Below are 18,145 nucleotides of genomic sequence, written 5' to 3'. Positions count from 1 at the left end.
TTTTTGTTTTGATAGTATATAGACTAGCACAGTTTTCTCTTTGTTACTATTCAACATGTGGTTTTTGGGGAGTGGTACCACCTCCTAGAAAAAGCTAGATTTCCCAATCTGAGTTCTGACAGATGACAAGAACCTGAAGTATCTACAAACTGCTAAATGCCTTAAACAACAGGTCCCCTTTCTTCACTCATTTCAACTGTGTTGTGACCTGAGAAACAGGAAGGTGGATGTCCAGTCCACAGTACTCAGTATATCCACTTTTGTCAACAGCATGATCAGTGGAAGTATGATGTGCTCCATTTGCTCTTTGCTTCCCTTTACATTCTAGATCCATCAGACTTTGAATTATAATGGTTACTATGTGTTCCAACTACATCAGTGATGTCCAATAGGGATTCAGAGATCACTGCACTTGTGGTTGTTGTGCCTCCATATTCACCACAGCCCCTCTTCTAAATACATGTCCTCCCCTCCCACAGAGCCAGGCACCTCCAGCCCCTCCCCATTCTAAATCAATGCCAGTGACTCATGAGCCTTACCACTGCAGGAGCCACCAGGGCCACTGCCGCTGGGGCCACCAGGGCCCAAGGCTCTGCCAGAGCAGCTGGAGCTGCCTTTGGGACTGCCAGGGTGGCCACTGTTGCTGCCATGTGCTTCTCCCACCAAGAAGTGGGGCACATGCACAGAGCAGGTGGATGGCACTCCCCGCATGCAGCTCTAGGAGGAGCTACATTTAAAGACTCCAGGAGCCGCTTGTGGCTCCAGAGCTGGAATTGCCTCATGGCAGTGTCCTGTTTAACACATGCAGTGAGTGGCGAATGTATTGGACACTGCAGAACTACATGATGGCCTCCCTTGTGTATTTAGATTCTGGAGGGACAGCCTGGGCTTCGGGTATTGAAATTATGTCACAGTTTGCCATTTATGGGCCTTTTTGGCCAATCTTGAATCTGGTCTCAAGAAGCTGCTGGTAGCCAGATGTATGGGTTTATATCAGGATATATAAGGTTCTTCAACATCTGTACCCATACCGAGAACCCATGAACAAAACCTCTAGGTCTCCTCCAACCTTTACCCAGGCCTCCACATCTTTGGTCTACTATAGCAATAGACTTTGTCATAGAACTGCAGTGCTCCCAAAGACACTCAGCAATTCGGGGCATCATTAGTCTCCTAACAAAGTTGGTGCACTTTATTTGATTCCATACTGTTCCTACTTTATGGGAGGCATTTTGGCTTTTCCTGGAAAATGTCTTCTGGTAACACAGGTTGCCAATAGGCAGTATATTGGTCCAGTTCCTTTAGTTTGTCTCCTAATTCTGAAGGGAATGTCTCACACTCCTTGATATTGAGCCCTGGACTTCATCTGCCTTATCACCTGATGAATAAGGGCAAACAGAGAAGGTCAGTCAAATCTTTTTTTTATGAGTTACTGCCAGGATAATTGGCTTCACCATGCTGTGCTATGCTGAATTCACATATAACCAGAGCTTTTTTTTTTTTTTTGGCCGGCACTTGCCAGTACTGAGTACCGGCACCTCAGCAGCCCCAGCCATGGGATTGGATGCAGGCGGGGAGCCGTTTGAGTACTGGCAACTCTTTTCACAAAAAAGGCACGGCATATAACTATGCAATTGACACCACAAACTAATAGTGCTTGTTCTATGTAAACTGTGACTTTTATTCCTACTTTCACCCAGTCTTACCCGTGTTTTCCCCAGGACTGGTTGCTGCAGACTTAGCCTTCCACCACCACCAGGTGTACTGATAGTTCAAGGGACTCTTGCATTCTGCCAAAGAAGCCCGAAAACTCCATGCAGAACAAGATTGTTAGGTTGCTCCCAATGGTTGTGATCACACTAGCCCTCCCTTTTGGAAGGGGCATGTAAATTATGGTTGTTCAAAAATGCAAATGAGGTGCTGATATGAATATTCAGCACCTCATTCGCATAATGACAGCCACTCAGCCCATCGAAAGTGCTGACTTCAAAATAGAAATAGCTGTGTAGATGGGGTTCCTTCGAAAGGGTGCCCCAATTTCAAAAGCACCCTTCTTCCAGTGTCCACCATTATGCAAATAAGGCACTGAATATTCATCTTTACACCCTGTTTACATTTTTGAAAGGCCATAATTTACATGTGCTTTCCTAAAGGGAGGGGTAGTGAGGCCGCAGCCAAACCTTCTATAAGGATCAAGATAGATCTCTTCTCCAAGAAGCTTAAATTGAGCCAGCAACGAAGGGTCCTGTGGCACCTTATAGACTAACAGAAAAGTTTTGAGCATGAGCTTTCGTGAGCACAGACTCACCTTGAGCCATACATCCCCTAGGGTAGACTATCAATATCCAGCCCCATCAAGATTATGATGTTGATGTTGCTGAAAATATATGCCTGACACCTTCTTGCCTTCAGACCAAAGTTGTTCAGGAAGGTTGGATATATTTAATCCATTCCTGCCGCTTTCTTGGGCTTAGTACCAGGGCAAACCTTGCTTACTTCATCTGTATATGGACAGAAAGGAATAAAGACAACTGGCATTGATTCAGTATTTGATAAAGTTGGTTGTGGACTTGCCACCTGATGTTATCTTTATCAGTTGCCTTTTGAGGCCTGGATAATGACTATTGACATGTTTTAGTATGATATTTTAGCAGTCAGAAGCTATTGGTTGGCATTATTCACAGAGCACCACTAAAAAGTAATGTTTGTTTCCCCAGTAATTGATTTTTTTCAGCACTTTGTCCACGGTAAATTCTGGAATTAGTTGTCTCAACTGGTAGAGTAGCCAAAATTGAGGACAATAAAAATACAAACATTTTTGCTCAGAAATCTGGTGAAAGCCTGTATTTTAACCTCTTAGGCAACCAGCTAGGATGGGAATAAATACCCTTAGTTAGTCCTAAAGAATATTGTTTTGATTCAAAGAACTTCTTAATATACATGCTTGTGTACCACAGAAAGAATGCTGAACACTTTATGACCTCTGTCTTGCATCACTGACATTAGAATGTCCAGAGCTGCTGGTAAGCTGCTGACAAGCTCTTGTAAGCTCCAGTATCTTAGAAAGAAACTGATGATTATGCAAAATCATCATCTCAAAAAAGATAGCTTGTTCTCTCATTTTCTGTGTTTGACTTTGCTGACAGAAACAGAAGTTAAACCAATCACTCTCAGAAATCCCTTATTACTGTTTTGAAAAGAGACAAAAACGGGAAGGAGCAGCACAGTTTGGAGCCAGAGAGAAGTGTGGTAAAGTTGACTCAATTTGCAGTAGGAAAAAAGTAAAAAATGGCCACTTTGTCCAATGTCAAAAATTTGCCAATATACAGAATCTTAGTTTACTAAGAGATGTTTCTTTTATCTTCCAAAGACTGTCCTGAAGCAACTGACGCATGCTTCCGAGTCCTAGTTCTGTTTCAGCAGTTTATATCTCAAATTTCCTACAGTGCCCAAAACAAAAATTGAAGAACTCCTAAAAGAAACCTATATTGCACATGATGACTTCAATTGTTGTTTTGTTCCAAGATAGCAGTGACTCTTTTAGCATCAATAGCCGTGTCTACACGTGCACGCTACTTCGAAGTAGCGGCACTAACTTCGAAATAGTGCCCGTCACGGCTACATGCACCGGGCGCTATTTCGAAGTTAACTTCGACGTTAGGCGGCGAGACGTCGAAGTCGTTAACCCCATGAGGGGATAGGAATAGCGCCCTACTTCGACGTTCAACGTCGAAGTAGGGACCGTGTAGTCGTTGCGCGTCCCGCAACTTCGAAATAGCGGGGTCCGCCATGGCAGCCATCAGCTGAGGGGTTGAGAGATGCTCTCTCTCGAGCCCCTGCGGGGCTCTATGGTCACCGTGGGCAGCAGCCCTTAGCCCAGGGCTTCTGGCTGCTGCTGCGGCAGCTGGGGATCCATGCTGCAGGCATAGGGTCTGCAACCAGTTGTAGGCTCTGTGTATCTTGTGTTGTTTAGTGCAAGTGTGTCTGGAAGGGGTCCTTTAAGGGAGCGGCTTGCTGTTGAGTCCGCCCTGTGACCCTGTCTGCAGCTGTGCCTGGCACCCTTATTTCGATGTGTGCTACTTTGGCGTGTAGACGTTCCCCCGCAGCGCCTATTTCGATGTGGTGCCGTGCAACGTCGAAGTTGAACATCGACGTTGCCAGCCCTGGAGGACGTGTAGACGTTATTCATTGAAATAGCCTATTTCGATGTTGCTACATCGAAATAAGCTATTTCGATGTTGGCTTCACGTGTAGACGTAGCCAATAACTGGTAAAAAGGACAGATGTTAGTAAGCCCGATTAGTGAAGTTGGTGTTCAGCCAACTATAAACTCATCTAATTAAAATTAAGAGTCTAAACCTAGCACAATAAGGGTTCAGGACAATTTTTCCTGTTTTGAAGCATTTTATCTGAGTGGAAATGAGGAAGAAATAAAATGTTTAAAAAACACTTCCACATTCTGAGAAACTCCTGGGTGCATAAGCAATAAATACACTAATGTTTCAACCTGCTCTGGCAGCTGGGATCCCAAAGGATTGACAGGATTCTATTAATCAGCACTTACTTTGCTCCAAGAACCTTAATGCTGTTTCAGCATAGTTTTGTGTCCTGAAATCCACTCTTAACATGTTGTATATTATTACAGAGGAATAGATTAGATACTGCAATGAAGACTTACAATTGAATAAAAAGCAGAATGTGATCCTGATTAAATAGATCCAAAACAGCTTTTGTTAAATTTAGTTTACTTTTATTTAGGTACCTATTTTCTGCTATAAATAAATATATGGCAAATGAGAAACTCAGCATGTCTTTGATCTTTTAAAATATACTTTCAAAGTTTTGTTCCACTATTAAAAAGAATTACTTTACATACTGTCAAGTTGTAAATTGTGTTATAAAAAAGTGTATATAGATCATACTTCTTAGCCTAGCTATGTGTGAGACTGCTACAGATGTGACGCTCTTATCCTCTCAGTAAGTATTCATTGCCTGTCTCCATACACTGGCTGATTAGACTGATATTCCTGTCTTTGTGGAGTCTGCTTGTCTTCCCAAATATATTAAGACAGTTGCGGTGCAGGTAGGTAATATAATTATTTATTCAAAAAGCTTGATGAAAATGAAGAGGTAGAAGCAACAAATATTCCTTCACGGTGTTGGTAGTCAGAATCTTATACTATGTCAGTTAAGTGTTGATGGAATAAACCCATGCCCCTATGTTTAAAATTTATTTTTTGTATAGATTAAGACTATATGCTGTCAAAATAAGGTGGGGATTTGAGGTAAATTGATAGCTGAACTTCAATTTTGACCAGTATTTGGCTAAACACAGATATTTATATAAAAAAATAAAATTTATTTTGAAAAAAAACCCAAGAGTTAATACTGAAATGTCATCTGATTAGGGTAATTATGACGTATCAGTAAAGAACAGGAACATTAGCAATACCTACTAGGGGCACTAGATGGTGCTTCAGCCTTTCCTGTGAATTAATTTACATTTGTGTGCTTCAAAAAATACCAGCAACATTTTAGAATGCATGATTTTTAATAATTTAAGAAAGTAGGAATTGCTAGAGGTTCTGGATAGCAGAATTTTGTTTTCTTCCCATTTAAGATGGACACTATGGTGGTTTTAAAAATAATTCAAATCCTGAATCTTCCATGTTGTTACAGATAGGCACATGTTGCTTTCTTGTATATATTTTTCCAGGTTGTGGTTAATCAATGGATAGAGGAGTTAAAATGGAAATGGTTTGCACATTTTCTTTAGATAGTGATTTTGTCAAAGCGAGAATCAGTCCTCCTTAGTTTTAAAACAAAATAGGGCGCCATAGCATATTGTGTGTGCTACTGGAAATAAATATTTTGGTAACAGGAATGCTACTAAAAATTAAGGATAAAAAATGAACTCTGTTCTCTATTAAATCAAAGCCTTAATGTCGTTGTGTACATTAAAAGTGTCTGCATATATGACAGTGACATTTTATTGCTTTTTTAATGTTACCTTACATGAAAACTGTAACTGCTTTTCTTAACAATCTGAACATCTAAACACAAGAAGCACTTCACTACATGAATAAATTATAGAATGTATTTGATAATAAGCGTTATCGCTGGTATTGTTCATTAGCATTTTTATAAAACGAGGGAAAAAGTCTGAAAACCAAGGGCTTATATTTTGGCATGCTGTATTGAAAAGTTTACTCTAGCATGGGACATTGTAATACAGATTTTTGTTTTCAATTTCCTTTATTTTCATGTTTTATAGGGTTTTTAACATTAATAGCTTAATTTCATTCAGAGCTGATTCATTTGTTGTGGACGTCTGTAAGAAACATTGGCTACGTCTACACGTGAAGCCTACATCGAAGTAGCCTATTTCGATGTGGCGACATCGAAATAGGCTATTTCGATGAATAACGTCTACACGTCCTCCAGGGCTGGCAACGTCGATGTTGAACATCGACGTTGTGCAGCACCACATCGGAATAGGCGCAGCGAGGGAACGTCTACACGCCACAGTAGCAGACATCAAAATAAGGGTGCCAGGCACAGCTGCAGACAAGGTCACAGGGCGGACTCAACAGCCAGCCGCTCCCTTAAAGGGCCCCTCCCAGACACACTTGCACTAAACAGCACAAGATACACAGAGCCGACAACAAGTTGCAGACCCTGTGCATGCAGCATGAATCCCCCGCTGCAGCAGCAGCAGCCAGAAGCCCTGGGCTAAGGGCTGCTGCACACGGTGACCATAGAGCCCCGCACAGGCTGGAGAGGCAGCGTCTCTCAACCCCCCAGCTGATGGCTGCCATGGAGGACCCCACAATTTCGACGTTGCGGGACGCGGATCGTCTACACGGTCCCTACTTCGATGTTGAACGTCGAAGTAGGGCGCTATTCCGATCCCCTCATGAGGTTAGCAACTTCGACGTCTCGCTGCCTAACGTCGAAGTTAACTTCGAAATAGCACCCGACGCGTGTAGCCGCGACGGGCGCTATTTCGAAGTTAGTGCCACTACTTTGAAGTAGCGTGCACGTGTAGACACAGCTATTGTGAAATATCTTTGAATCTAGTTTGATTTTGCTGAGAATAAGATGGATATACTATGATTGCTTCCCTGGAGTATGTTCAGAAACAAAGGAGCTGATCCAATCTCAGCGTCAGTTTATAAAAACCAGATTCGAAACTTTAGAGATGGAAATGAAATGACAAACCAGGATACCACAGATTCCTACCTCTAAGATTGGGGAGTGCCTTTAATGAAAGGAAAAGATATTGATCAAACTATTATCATAATAATATCTGTATCCTCAGCTGTCTAGTGGCACTGGCAACTGTGCTGCCCATGTGCTGAGCCTGGCTTTCAGCTACACACAGTGCAGTAGAGAAAGGGGTTACTGCAGAGAGAGCTCATTAAATCACAAAGGGCTATGAGGGAAGGAATTTGGTATATTTCTCACTGACACCCCACTCTGGCTAATCCATGAGCACAGTTGAGAACTCGTGGGTGAGGGGAGGGACTCTCCAATCATCTTATGTTAGAAGGACTGACTACTAGGCCACATTGCTCTATTCCAAAGGTGAAAATGCTTGACATCCTGAAATTCCCCTCTTACTGGGGACTATGGATTTACATGCTGAATGGTTCATCTTCTGCTGCTTGGTTATAGTGACATTTGAAATTTCTAACCATACCAGGAAAATACTGTAAGTAGACTTTTAGGGATCTAATACAACAGTGGTTTATTCATTCAAAGCTTCCAATGACTTCTGTGCTTGAGTGATGTCTGTAGGTTTGGGTCTTTAATTACAGTGTCATGTATATGAAGAGTTTAGTGTTATATTAAGTGGCAACCCTGCCTGTGCAGAAGGCAGCAAAAGACATTATAGATATTGCTTGGTGGAAAATGAATTTCAAGAACCAGGAACATTTTAATTCCCTCCTCCCCACCTTCAATTGCAATCGTGTGTAGACAGAAGGAATTTTTACTGTGGATGATCCAGGGGTTTTGTCAACAAAACTCTCTAATGTAGATGTAGCTTATATGTGATGTATAAAAATGTCAACATATAGCTCGTAAATAGTAGAGGAAAGCGTACAAAAGGAAATAAATTGAGATGTGAAAAGAGATTAAAAGACGAGATTAGTGAATGAGTACAATACAAGTTAATTGTTTAAATCCTGAAATAGATGTATTGTTTTATTATAATGAGTTTATAAAATATTACTCCTTGGACCTCTTCAGGCATATAGGCTTACATTGTTTGCTTTGTACTGTGATGAGATTAGATACATAATCAAGTTCCAAATTACTTAGTTCTGAAAATGACCTGCACTAGTGTAATCAAGTACATTCTCAAAACCCTGTGAGCAAGCACATTTTATGACAATAAAACAGTTAAGTACAAAATATGTAATAGTTACATAATTCATTTTTGAATAATCAGTTATTAATATAAAGTAAGTTAAATAAGGTTTTCATGTCATTGTTAAAATCACTCCCATAAATTTTGACTTTTTACCTTTATATTTATTGAGTCAGTTTTATTTGCAGCAGCCTAAAAATCAAGGCATTTAACCCTGAATTAAACAGAGGGGTCCAGACGCTAAGCTGGTGAAATTGGTGTATCAAAGTTGAAGTCAGTAGAATTATGTTTATCTGCACCAGCTAAAGATATGATCATAGAATCCCATAATCAGAATTCTAGAACTGGAAGGGACCTCAAGAGGTCGTCAAATCTAGTCCCCTGGATTCACAGCAGGACAAAGCACCAGCTAGATTATCACTGACAGATGTTTATATAGCCTGCTCTTAAATATCTCCAATGATGGAGATTCCACAACCTCTCTGGGCAATTTATTCCAACGCTTACCCATCCTGACAGAGAGAAAGTTTTTCCTAATGGCCAACCTAAACCTCCCTTGCTGCAATTTAAGCCCATTACTTCTTGTCCTATCGTCAGAGGTTAAGGAGAATAATTTTTCCTTTGTGTAACACCGTTTTTAGCTATTGGAAACCTGTCATCATATCCCCTCAGTCCTCTTTTTGCTAAACTAAACAACCCAATTCTTTCACTTGTCCCTCAAAGATCATGTTTTCTAGACCTTTAATAATCTTTGTTGCTCTTCTCTGGACCTTCTCCAATTTCTCCACGTCTTTCCTGAAGCGTGGTGCCCAGACCTGGACACAATTCTCCGGGTGAGGTCTGATCTGCCCAAAGTAGAGTGGAAAAGTTAGTTCTCATGTCTTTGCTTATGACACTCCTGTTAATGCATCCCAGAATGATGACTGCTATTTTTGCAATAGTGTCACGCTGTTGACTGATATTTAATTTGTGGTCTAATATGACACTTAGATCCTTTTCTGCAGTAGTCCTTCCAAGACAGTCATTTGCCATTTTGTATACGTGAAACTGACTGTTTTTTCCTAACTGGAATACTTTGCATTTGTCCTTCTTGAATTTCATTCTATTTTCTTGACCATTTCTCCAGTTTGTATAGATCATATTGAATTATGACCCTATCGTGTAAAGCACTTGCAACCCTTCCCAGCTTAGTATCATCCACATACTTAATAAGTGTGCTGTCTATGCCATTATCTAAAGGTCTTCACCCTGGTTATTCTTTAATCAATTTCTTACATTTTTACCTCCTCTTATTGCTTCCATCACTTTAGCCTTATCTCTTAGTAATTATCATTTCTCCTCTATTTCCACATTTTCAAATCCATCTACCAGCTTTCCAATTACTGCAAATGAAAAAGTAAGAATGGAAGCAAAAATATTTTCTTGGTTTGCATTTTACTGAAAATCCTTTTCTTTCTGCATTTGGCTAGATATTTTTTGTGCTTATTATTCACTTGTCTGTAAATTTATTGTAAGAAATGTGAAGTTATACAGGTTTAACCTCTCTTATCTGGCCCCCTGGGGACCTGAGTGGTGCTGCATGAGCGAATTTGCTGGATGATGAAAGGTCAATATTTTCTAGCATGTTATCAACACTTCCACTGCTCATTGGGCTCTTACCAGACATTTAGGAGTAAATTATAACTAAATAACAAAACAGAACACTGAGAGCCAGGGCTAATGGCTGTAAACAAATGTTATGGGATCATGGAAAACTTGGCCACACCCATGATAAGTGGTTGTCCAGATGACTAAAATCATGGTGGATTACAGAGTTTGCCAGACAAGAGAGTTGCTTATTAGAGAGGTTCAACCTTTACTCTTTTTTCATACCTTCAGAGCTAGCAGACCAATGTCACATGTTTAATGAAAACTTTTTTTTGATTTCTATATTTTTCACAAAACTAACATGTTTTTCATTTAAATCTATACATAGGTAATGTGGGTATGTAACTTGTGCCGAAAACAACAAGAAATCCTCACAAAATCAGGAGCCTGGTTCTACAATAGTGGATCAAACACACCACAGCAGCCTGATCAAAAACATAGTAGAGGGCTCCGGAATGAGGAACCCCCTCAGGAGAAAAAAGCAAAGCTGCAGGAGCAGTCCCAGTACCAAGGACCCTCAGGTGACATATCCACACCAGTTTTGGACAAAAACAGATCTCAACCACTCACAAGACAAGACTCTATTAAAAATGGCTCAGGAATGAAGCACCAGGGTGCAAGTGACACAACTTCAGACCGGTAAGGAAAAGGTTTTATCTTTATTCTGACAAGAGAGTTTGTTGAGGTTGACCTTTTTCTGCAAATCCTCTGTGAGATTTGCACCTTATAATTATGCATATGTTTCAGATTGTTCTTTTAAGCAGTTGTAATTGGAAAGCAGCTGAGGAGCCTTTCATTTGGTTCAGAAATGTGCAGACAGAATGTTTTCTTCTCCATCTTCTCCTTCTCCAAAATGGTATTAGGCAAAAATGTTAATGTCTTAAGACACTTGAAAATGTGATGCTGAAAGTGTATGTTGTGCTTAGGTAATTTCCCCATTACAGAACACTCTTTCTACTTTTGCTATAAAATATGTAGTCCACAATTCTTTGTGGTCACTAAACTTGTGGCATAATTCTATTTATTACTGCCAATAGTTAAAAATATAAGGCATGACAAGGTGTGTTGTTCTGGAAGTTAGTGGTCATTCAGATTGCCAGAGTGCTACGTTGCCTAATTTCTGCTATATTTTAAATACAAGTTTGTAATACCTTTTGAGTGATGACATCAGCACTGCATCTTCCTCACATTTTCCAACCTCGGGTTTAAACCTCAGTTCCCTTTGTTAATTAAATAACCATTTTATCCCTTTCTTCTTAGTGTCACTTATCTCAGGCTGAAACTACAATTATGTGTTAAGTTATTATCGTTACAACTTTCCTTCCACCCACCTCACCAAATTCTAATTCCTATTTTCTGCCCTGGTTGAAAAGAAAAATTGAATATAGTTAACCAGATCTTTTTGCTCACCTATTATGCCTGCTGCCCTTTGCTCTGATTTCAGTTGACAGATTCAGTGCTGAGTAGCTACAAGTGCTCCTTAATTATATTCACTGTCTCTAAGCTGCACAATACTGAAGTTGGCAGTTGAACTTGCTAAAGAGCAGCAGGCACAATGTGAGAAAAAATAATATTCTATTTCTATTTTTTCTTAATTATGCCTAGCAAATGGAATCATGTCTCTGCTCTAGTATTATAATGATGACAATTCTAAAACTCTACTGCAGTTATAATGGAAATATACACAGTTCAAAATAAAATAGATCAACAGAATATCATGCTCTGTTCTTGAACTCCATCTGTTCCCATTAAGAGCATCAGTACCCAAATTGCTGATAAATTGTATGGTCAATTGCTTGACTAAACTTAGTTCATTATGAAATATATTCAAGAGAGCAATTAATCAATATCAGTCACGTTTATTGCTGAAATCCATTAATAATGTAGTGTAGGAAAAAGGTTCAGTACTATCCCAGTTTCTGGGAAACTGTCTCACACAGTTACATTCACCTTATGTGGAAGATATGCTCTCAAAGTTACCCATTTCAGTTAGGAGTGATTATAAAATCCAGCCCATTGGTTCCTCCCAATCGCTTTTCTGCACTTTTCCTTCTCTTGTTTTAACATTCCTGGTGCAGACTCAGGAAAGTACTTCCCCTATGCCTGTACCAAGATTTAGCGGATATGTTTCTGTTTTTTGACAAGTTTCCTCTCTCTTACGCCAAATATTGATCTGCACTGTTGCAAGGTATTGTGGGATCTGGCCTACTGTAAATAAACATAGTTCTGGGAAAAACAGGCTCATTCAGCTCTTATTACTGAAGGCATTCAGAATAACATGGTATATACGAACCTAACATTATGTGTGCTGAGTAACAAAGAAACACTGGTACTCAGATGTCGTCTTTTTCAGTTTTATTTGGATACTTAGTCATCCTGTTCTATCTTCACTAATATAAATACAATCTTGAGTAACAACCACACCTAAAATTGTGTCCGTGGTAAGTGCTGCTCATCCTTGAGTTTTGGAGGGTCCTCTAGTTGCTTATAAAATTTCCGTTAATTTTTCTGTGTTTTTACTATCCCATCTTCATATTCATTGAACAAATCTTCCTTCCGTTGAAGGAGATCTTGAAATAGGATAGCTCCTGGGGTATGAACATCTCTTTCCCCAGCTGGCCAGAGTGTCTTTTGGAGAAGGATGTCAGACCCTGCCTTTATAAAAGTCTCTCAGAGGTGCTGGACTAAAATCCAGGGCCTGAACCAAGTCTCAGATATGAATCTTTATGTGACTGTGTTGCATTACCAATGTAATAGTCTGAACAGTAGCAATATTTTTAGAAAGAATTATACTTTTATTTGAAGCAAAATCTTAAAACTGATGGCTTGCATTTTATTACATATAGCCTTTTATTAAAATTGTGGATAGCATTTTATTAATATTAAAAAAAATTCTTTTTTAAAGTATAAAGTATTTTGGGGTATTACCTAAGGCTATGACTTTATGGCAGGTGCTATTTTGGGATACAAAGATATCCCAAAATAGCTGCCCGCATCTGTGCAACATGCCCATTGTCTTGAAACAATTTTCAAGATAATGGGTGTGCTATTCCGGGGTCCTGTAAACCTCATTGCATGAAGAGTACAGGGATGCCTCAAAATAGGGCTTTGTTTTGATATGTAGTGCTGTTTAGACTGTGCCACATGCTGAAATAGCCTATTTCAAAATGGACTGGAAATAAGCTATGCAATTTGTGCTACGCTTATTCTGAGGTTAGGGTGCCACCTAGACATTACCTAAGAACAGTGGAGCAGTACCTGTTATACTATAAATATTTTTTCTTTTTGATTGCCGATTGTGTTCTAAGAATGTGTTTGTATCTTCTAATCACTCCAGCTTTGGTCAAGTTAGCATAGCCAATGTATCTTAAAGTGTATGGGGCTTGTTTAATGCTTAATAATAAGGCTATATCTCTTTAATAGGATCTGAAAGATTGTAATGGCCAACCACTAGGTAAGCATGTTGGATGTGATATTACCTTGATAGAATTTTAGTATAAAAGATCTCAATCAAGAGAATGAGTTTTTCCTGACTGGTACGACAGGACATTTTTCTTCCTTTCACTTTTCTGGATAAGATAAACCCAAAAAAGAAAGAAGATGAATTAAAATGACCCCACTGACAGTGAAGTGTAGGAGTAGAGGAGCCAACATTTTAAGATGTTGACTTGTATCCAAAGCACAGTAAGTATTTAAAAAGTGAACAAGAATATAAAATATAACATGCTACATGTTTTCAGGCTCTTTTCATTCACTCCAAGTTTATCAGTGTGTTCATACCTGATTTAATTTAGGAAAAATAAAACCATAAAATGAAATACTGTATTAAACCATTCAGTTATAAGCCATTAAGCCATTAGCCATTCAGTTATAAGCCTACCCCAGCCCAAGATGGGTAGGCAAAAATGGCAAAATGCAGTGAGTCTTTCATAAACTGACTCCGTATTTCAGAGGCTCGCAAACTTTGTTTCCCAGACAGTCAGGGTGAGCTGCTGGAATGCCCAAATATTTTTTGTACCAGAACTATTGGCAGGCATGGAGCTCTATAGCTCCCAGTGCCTGTGGTTTGCCAGTCCCAGCTAGTGGGAACTGTGGGAAGTGGTACAGGCTGAGGGACATGCTGGCTGCCACTTCCCACCTAGCCCATTGATCAGGACCAGTGAACTGCAGCCAATGGGAGCTGAAGTGCTCCATGCCTGCCAATGTTTCAGGTACACAAAATGTCCAGGTGCAGCAGCAGCTTATCCTGACAGCCTGAGGGCCGATGTGTTACTGACCTGTGGATAAATAGACCTCTGCTCTTTAATGCACTTTTTTACAAAAAATTTGGCTTATGAATGAGTATATACAGTAATTTACTGTCATGTGAGAAAGCTCATTCATTCTCCCTAAAGAATCTCCAAGGATGTGGTGTGTTGTCACATTCTAGTGATAAGGAGTTAGTGGGCTGAACTATTTTCAAAATGCTGTATAAGAGTTACTGGTGTCCTTTCAAAATTTACACAACAATATATATCCAGTTGCTATACAAGTAAGACCCCCTGTATATTTTTATTTTCTTAAAATATATTGTTAGCGCACATATATGTATACGTACATATATGCACATATATGCGCACTAAAATTATATTTTAAGAAAATAAAAATATACGGGATTCTTACTTGTATAGCAACTGGATATATATTGTTGTGTAAATTTTGAAAGGACACCAGTAACTCTTATACAGCATTTTGAAAATAGTTCAGCCCACTAACTCCTTGCCACTAGAATGTGACAATACACCACATCCTTGGAGAATCTACAGAGCTATATATATAGAGAGAGAGCTATATATATATAGCTATAGAGCTATATATATATTTAGTGTATAATACTGATGTACTGCATGTAATTTTGAAGTCTCAAATATGGATTTGAATTTGTGTGAGTTATTTGGTTCATTATTTTTGCTATATGTACAATAAGTAGTTTGTACGATATTGCTGAGGATATGAATTTTATACTGTTTTTCATAATAAGAGACATAGATATGCTTTCAAATGAACATATTTATCCAGTTACATTTGAAAATAGTTTTGGGTTTAATTTGTTTTGAGTTTTTGCTTACTGAGCACCCCCAACTTCCATCAACCTTAGCTGCTGTAGTCCGCAGTTAGCACTTTGCCATATCAGGCTTCATTCAGATATGAACACGTGGTTTTTTACTATCTGAGAAAATATTTGTGTAAGTGACTTGCTCACCATCATAAAAGAAATCTGTGGCTGTTTTAAGAATAGATCTGAGCTTTATGGGTAGCATCCGCCTCCTTAATCATGAAACCATACTTGTAGTCTCTGTCTTATTCTCTATCACTGCCCAATTTATCCCTTTCTCCCACCTTTCATCTCTTTGTCTCCTTTGACTGTAAGTTCTTTGGACAGACACCGTATTTTCTTGAATACCTATGAATGTTTTGAGTGCTTCTACAGTAGTAATGATCTTGATGAACACAACATTTAATATTAACGATATCTTGACTAATATTCTGTTCCTACATCGTGTATAGAAATCCCTTTTGATATAAATGAGAACACTGGGACTGTGGCCACACTAGCCCCTCCTTTTGTAGGGGCTATGGTAATGTGGCACTTCAGGATATGCTAATGAGGCACTGTCATGACTATGCAGTGCCTCATTAGCATAATCGCATCTGCGCATGCTTCAAAACTGCTGGTTTTGAAACACATGCCACCCGTGTAGCTGGGGGACCTTTCACAACGGACCCCTGATTTCAAAAACCCCTTATTCCCAAAACCATTCTGTAGCTGCACCTCATCAGCATATTCTGAAGTGCCACATTACCATAGGAGGGGCTAGTGTGGTCACAGCCCATGGCAGTAGGAAGAGCTAGGTATTGGAGTGGTTGATCCTGTTTTATTGACCTAAGAGCAGAAATTTGCCTTAAAACTCTGAGATGGGTTTGAACTGCAAAATTAAGATCTGAACCTCTTCTGGGCTGTTTGGAAAAGGGGTTTTAGATTGGGTCCATGTCTACTGAAAACAGAAGTCAAAAATCTATTGAACAGAAAGTTGCACTTGTCATCACCAGATCAGTCGTCCATCACTGAGTATGTTTCTAGTATATATCTGGTAGTTATAGTATGCCTTAAAGGATATTTATATTTCTGTTTGTGAAATAAATCTCTGTAGAAGTCAGAACTAGAAGGATTATGATAGGATCCAGTGTGACATTGTTTGGGTCAGTGATATACTAGACAGACATTGTTTGTATCATGCAGAGATTTTATCCAACAGGCAGACAGGAAATAGATAATGCTGTTGAAAGTTTTAACCAGTTTTTGGGCAAAGCATAGGTGTTAATGAGGACACAAAGCCATGGCCTTTGAAAACTGGGGAGGAATGTGGATCCAAGAAGAGTAATCTAAAACACTTAAGAGAATCTAAACAGTAGAAGCAAAAAGTCCATTCTGAGGTCTGCTGTGCGCAGATGGGTTATTTAGGCTTCTGCACGTTGCAGTTATTTGATTTGTAGTATCCCATTCTATTTTTTTTTCTGGATTAATCAAAATGATTCTTTTTATTTTGCTTTTATTGAAAGCACCATACAGTCTCTCACTGTCCTCAACACCAACTGTGTAGCTGTCCCAGCGGTAATTGTGATCTTAATACTATCCAGATAGAAATACTGTTTTTTGAAGCCACGTGTCATATTTCCTCATTAGTCATTTGGTAGAAGACATTCAATCTTCCCCTTCCTCATCTACATCCAAGACATATCAAGATAATACTCTGCATTTAAAGAGCAGGTATGTGTCAGGGGAAGGGGGTAATCCTTAGGATTGCTTCCATACTCAAAATGTGTGCATGGCAGTACGTTCTTGTCTGTTTGGAGTGCAGATATGGAGTTATTCATGTGGAGTGAATAACAGTTGTTGCCAAATTTAAATACTACCATGGGCATGAAATACGAAGTCTTGCCTCCTCCATGCCGGTCTAGGAAATATAATCCTCCATGATGACGTAACAGGGACTCAGCTAGGCAGTAAGAATGGGTTACGTAATTGAGACAAATAATAGTTGGCTATATTCTTGTTTATCCATTTTTGATCTCATCCAAACACCAAACCCTTTCAGAAGTTTGAATAAGTTTGGTTAACTTAAACAAATATCTTTCATACATCAGCACTTCCTGTATTTAGCCGAAATACTATAGGGAAGGTTTTTCTCAGACTATATCCTACCAGGTCCATCACAGGAAGTAATAAGAACATAAGAACATAAGAATGGCCATACTGGGTCAGACCAAAGGTCCATCAAGCCCAGCATCCCATCTGCCGACGGTGGCCAATGCCAGGTGCCCCAGAGAAGGAGAACAGAAGACAAGTGATTTATCTCCTGCCATCCATCTCCTGCCCTTGTTATGAAGGCTAGGGCACCATACTTTATCCCTGGCTAATAGCCATTTATGGACCTGACCTGCAAAAATTTATCAAGCTCTTTTTTAAACCCTAATAGAGTCCTGGCCTTCACAGCCTCCTCGGGCAAGGAGTTCCACAGGTTGACTGTGCGCTGTGTGAAGAAAAATTTCCTTTTATTAGTTTTGAACCTACTACCCATCAATTTCATTTGGTGTCCCCTAGTTCTTGTATTATGGGAAAAGGTAAATAATTTTTCTATATTCACCTTCTCCACACCATTCATGATTTTATATACCTCTATCATATCGCCCCTCAATCGCCTCTTTTCCAAACTGAAAAGTCCCAGTCTCTCTAGCCTCTCCCCATATGGGACCCTTTCCAAGCCCCTAATCATCTTAGTCGCCCTTTTCTGAACCTTTTCTAATGCCAATATATCTTTTTTGAGGTGAGGAGACCACATCTGCACGCAGTACTCAAGATGTGGGCGTACCATAGTTTTATATAGGGGAAGTATGATATCTTTTGTCTTATTATCGATCCCTTTTTTAATAATTCCTAACATCCTATTTGCCTTACTAACTGCCGCTGCACACTGCGTGGATGTCTTCAGAGAACTATCCACTATAACTCCAAGATCCCTTTCCTGATCTGTCGTAGCTAAATTTGACCCCACCATGTAGTACGTGTAATTTGGGTTATTTTTT

General features: G+C 39.5%; 1 protein-coding gene across 23 annotated transcripts in view; it reads left to right on the top strand.

The window, feature by feature from the left end:
- Nucleotides 1-18,145, top strand: part of RIMS2 (regulating synaptic membrane exocytosis 2) — a 724,335-nt gene that overhangs the window by 163,307 nt on the left and 542,883 nt on the right. For all 23 annotated transcript variants that reach the window (XM_074986776.1, XM_074986775.1, XM_074986795.1 and 20 more), the window contains one exon: nt 10,350-10,660. In XM_074986776.1, the coding sequence (XP_074842877.1) occupies nt 10,350-10,660 (311 nt within the window). The remainder of the gene's footprint in view (nt 1-10,349; nt 10,661-18,145) is intronic.

Source organism: Carettochelys insculpta, chromosome 2 (assembly GCF_033958435.1).
Source record: "Carettochelys insculpta isolate YL-2023 chromosome 2, ASM3395843v1, whole genome shotgun sequence".
NCBI classification, from domain to species: domain Eukaryota; kingdom Metazoa; phylum Chordata; order Testudines; family Carettochelyidae; genus Carettochelys; species Carettochelys insculpta.
Note: the sequence above shows the minus strand (reverse complement) of the source record. Positions and strands in the feature narration are given on the sequence as shown.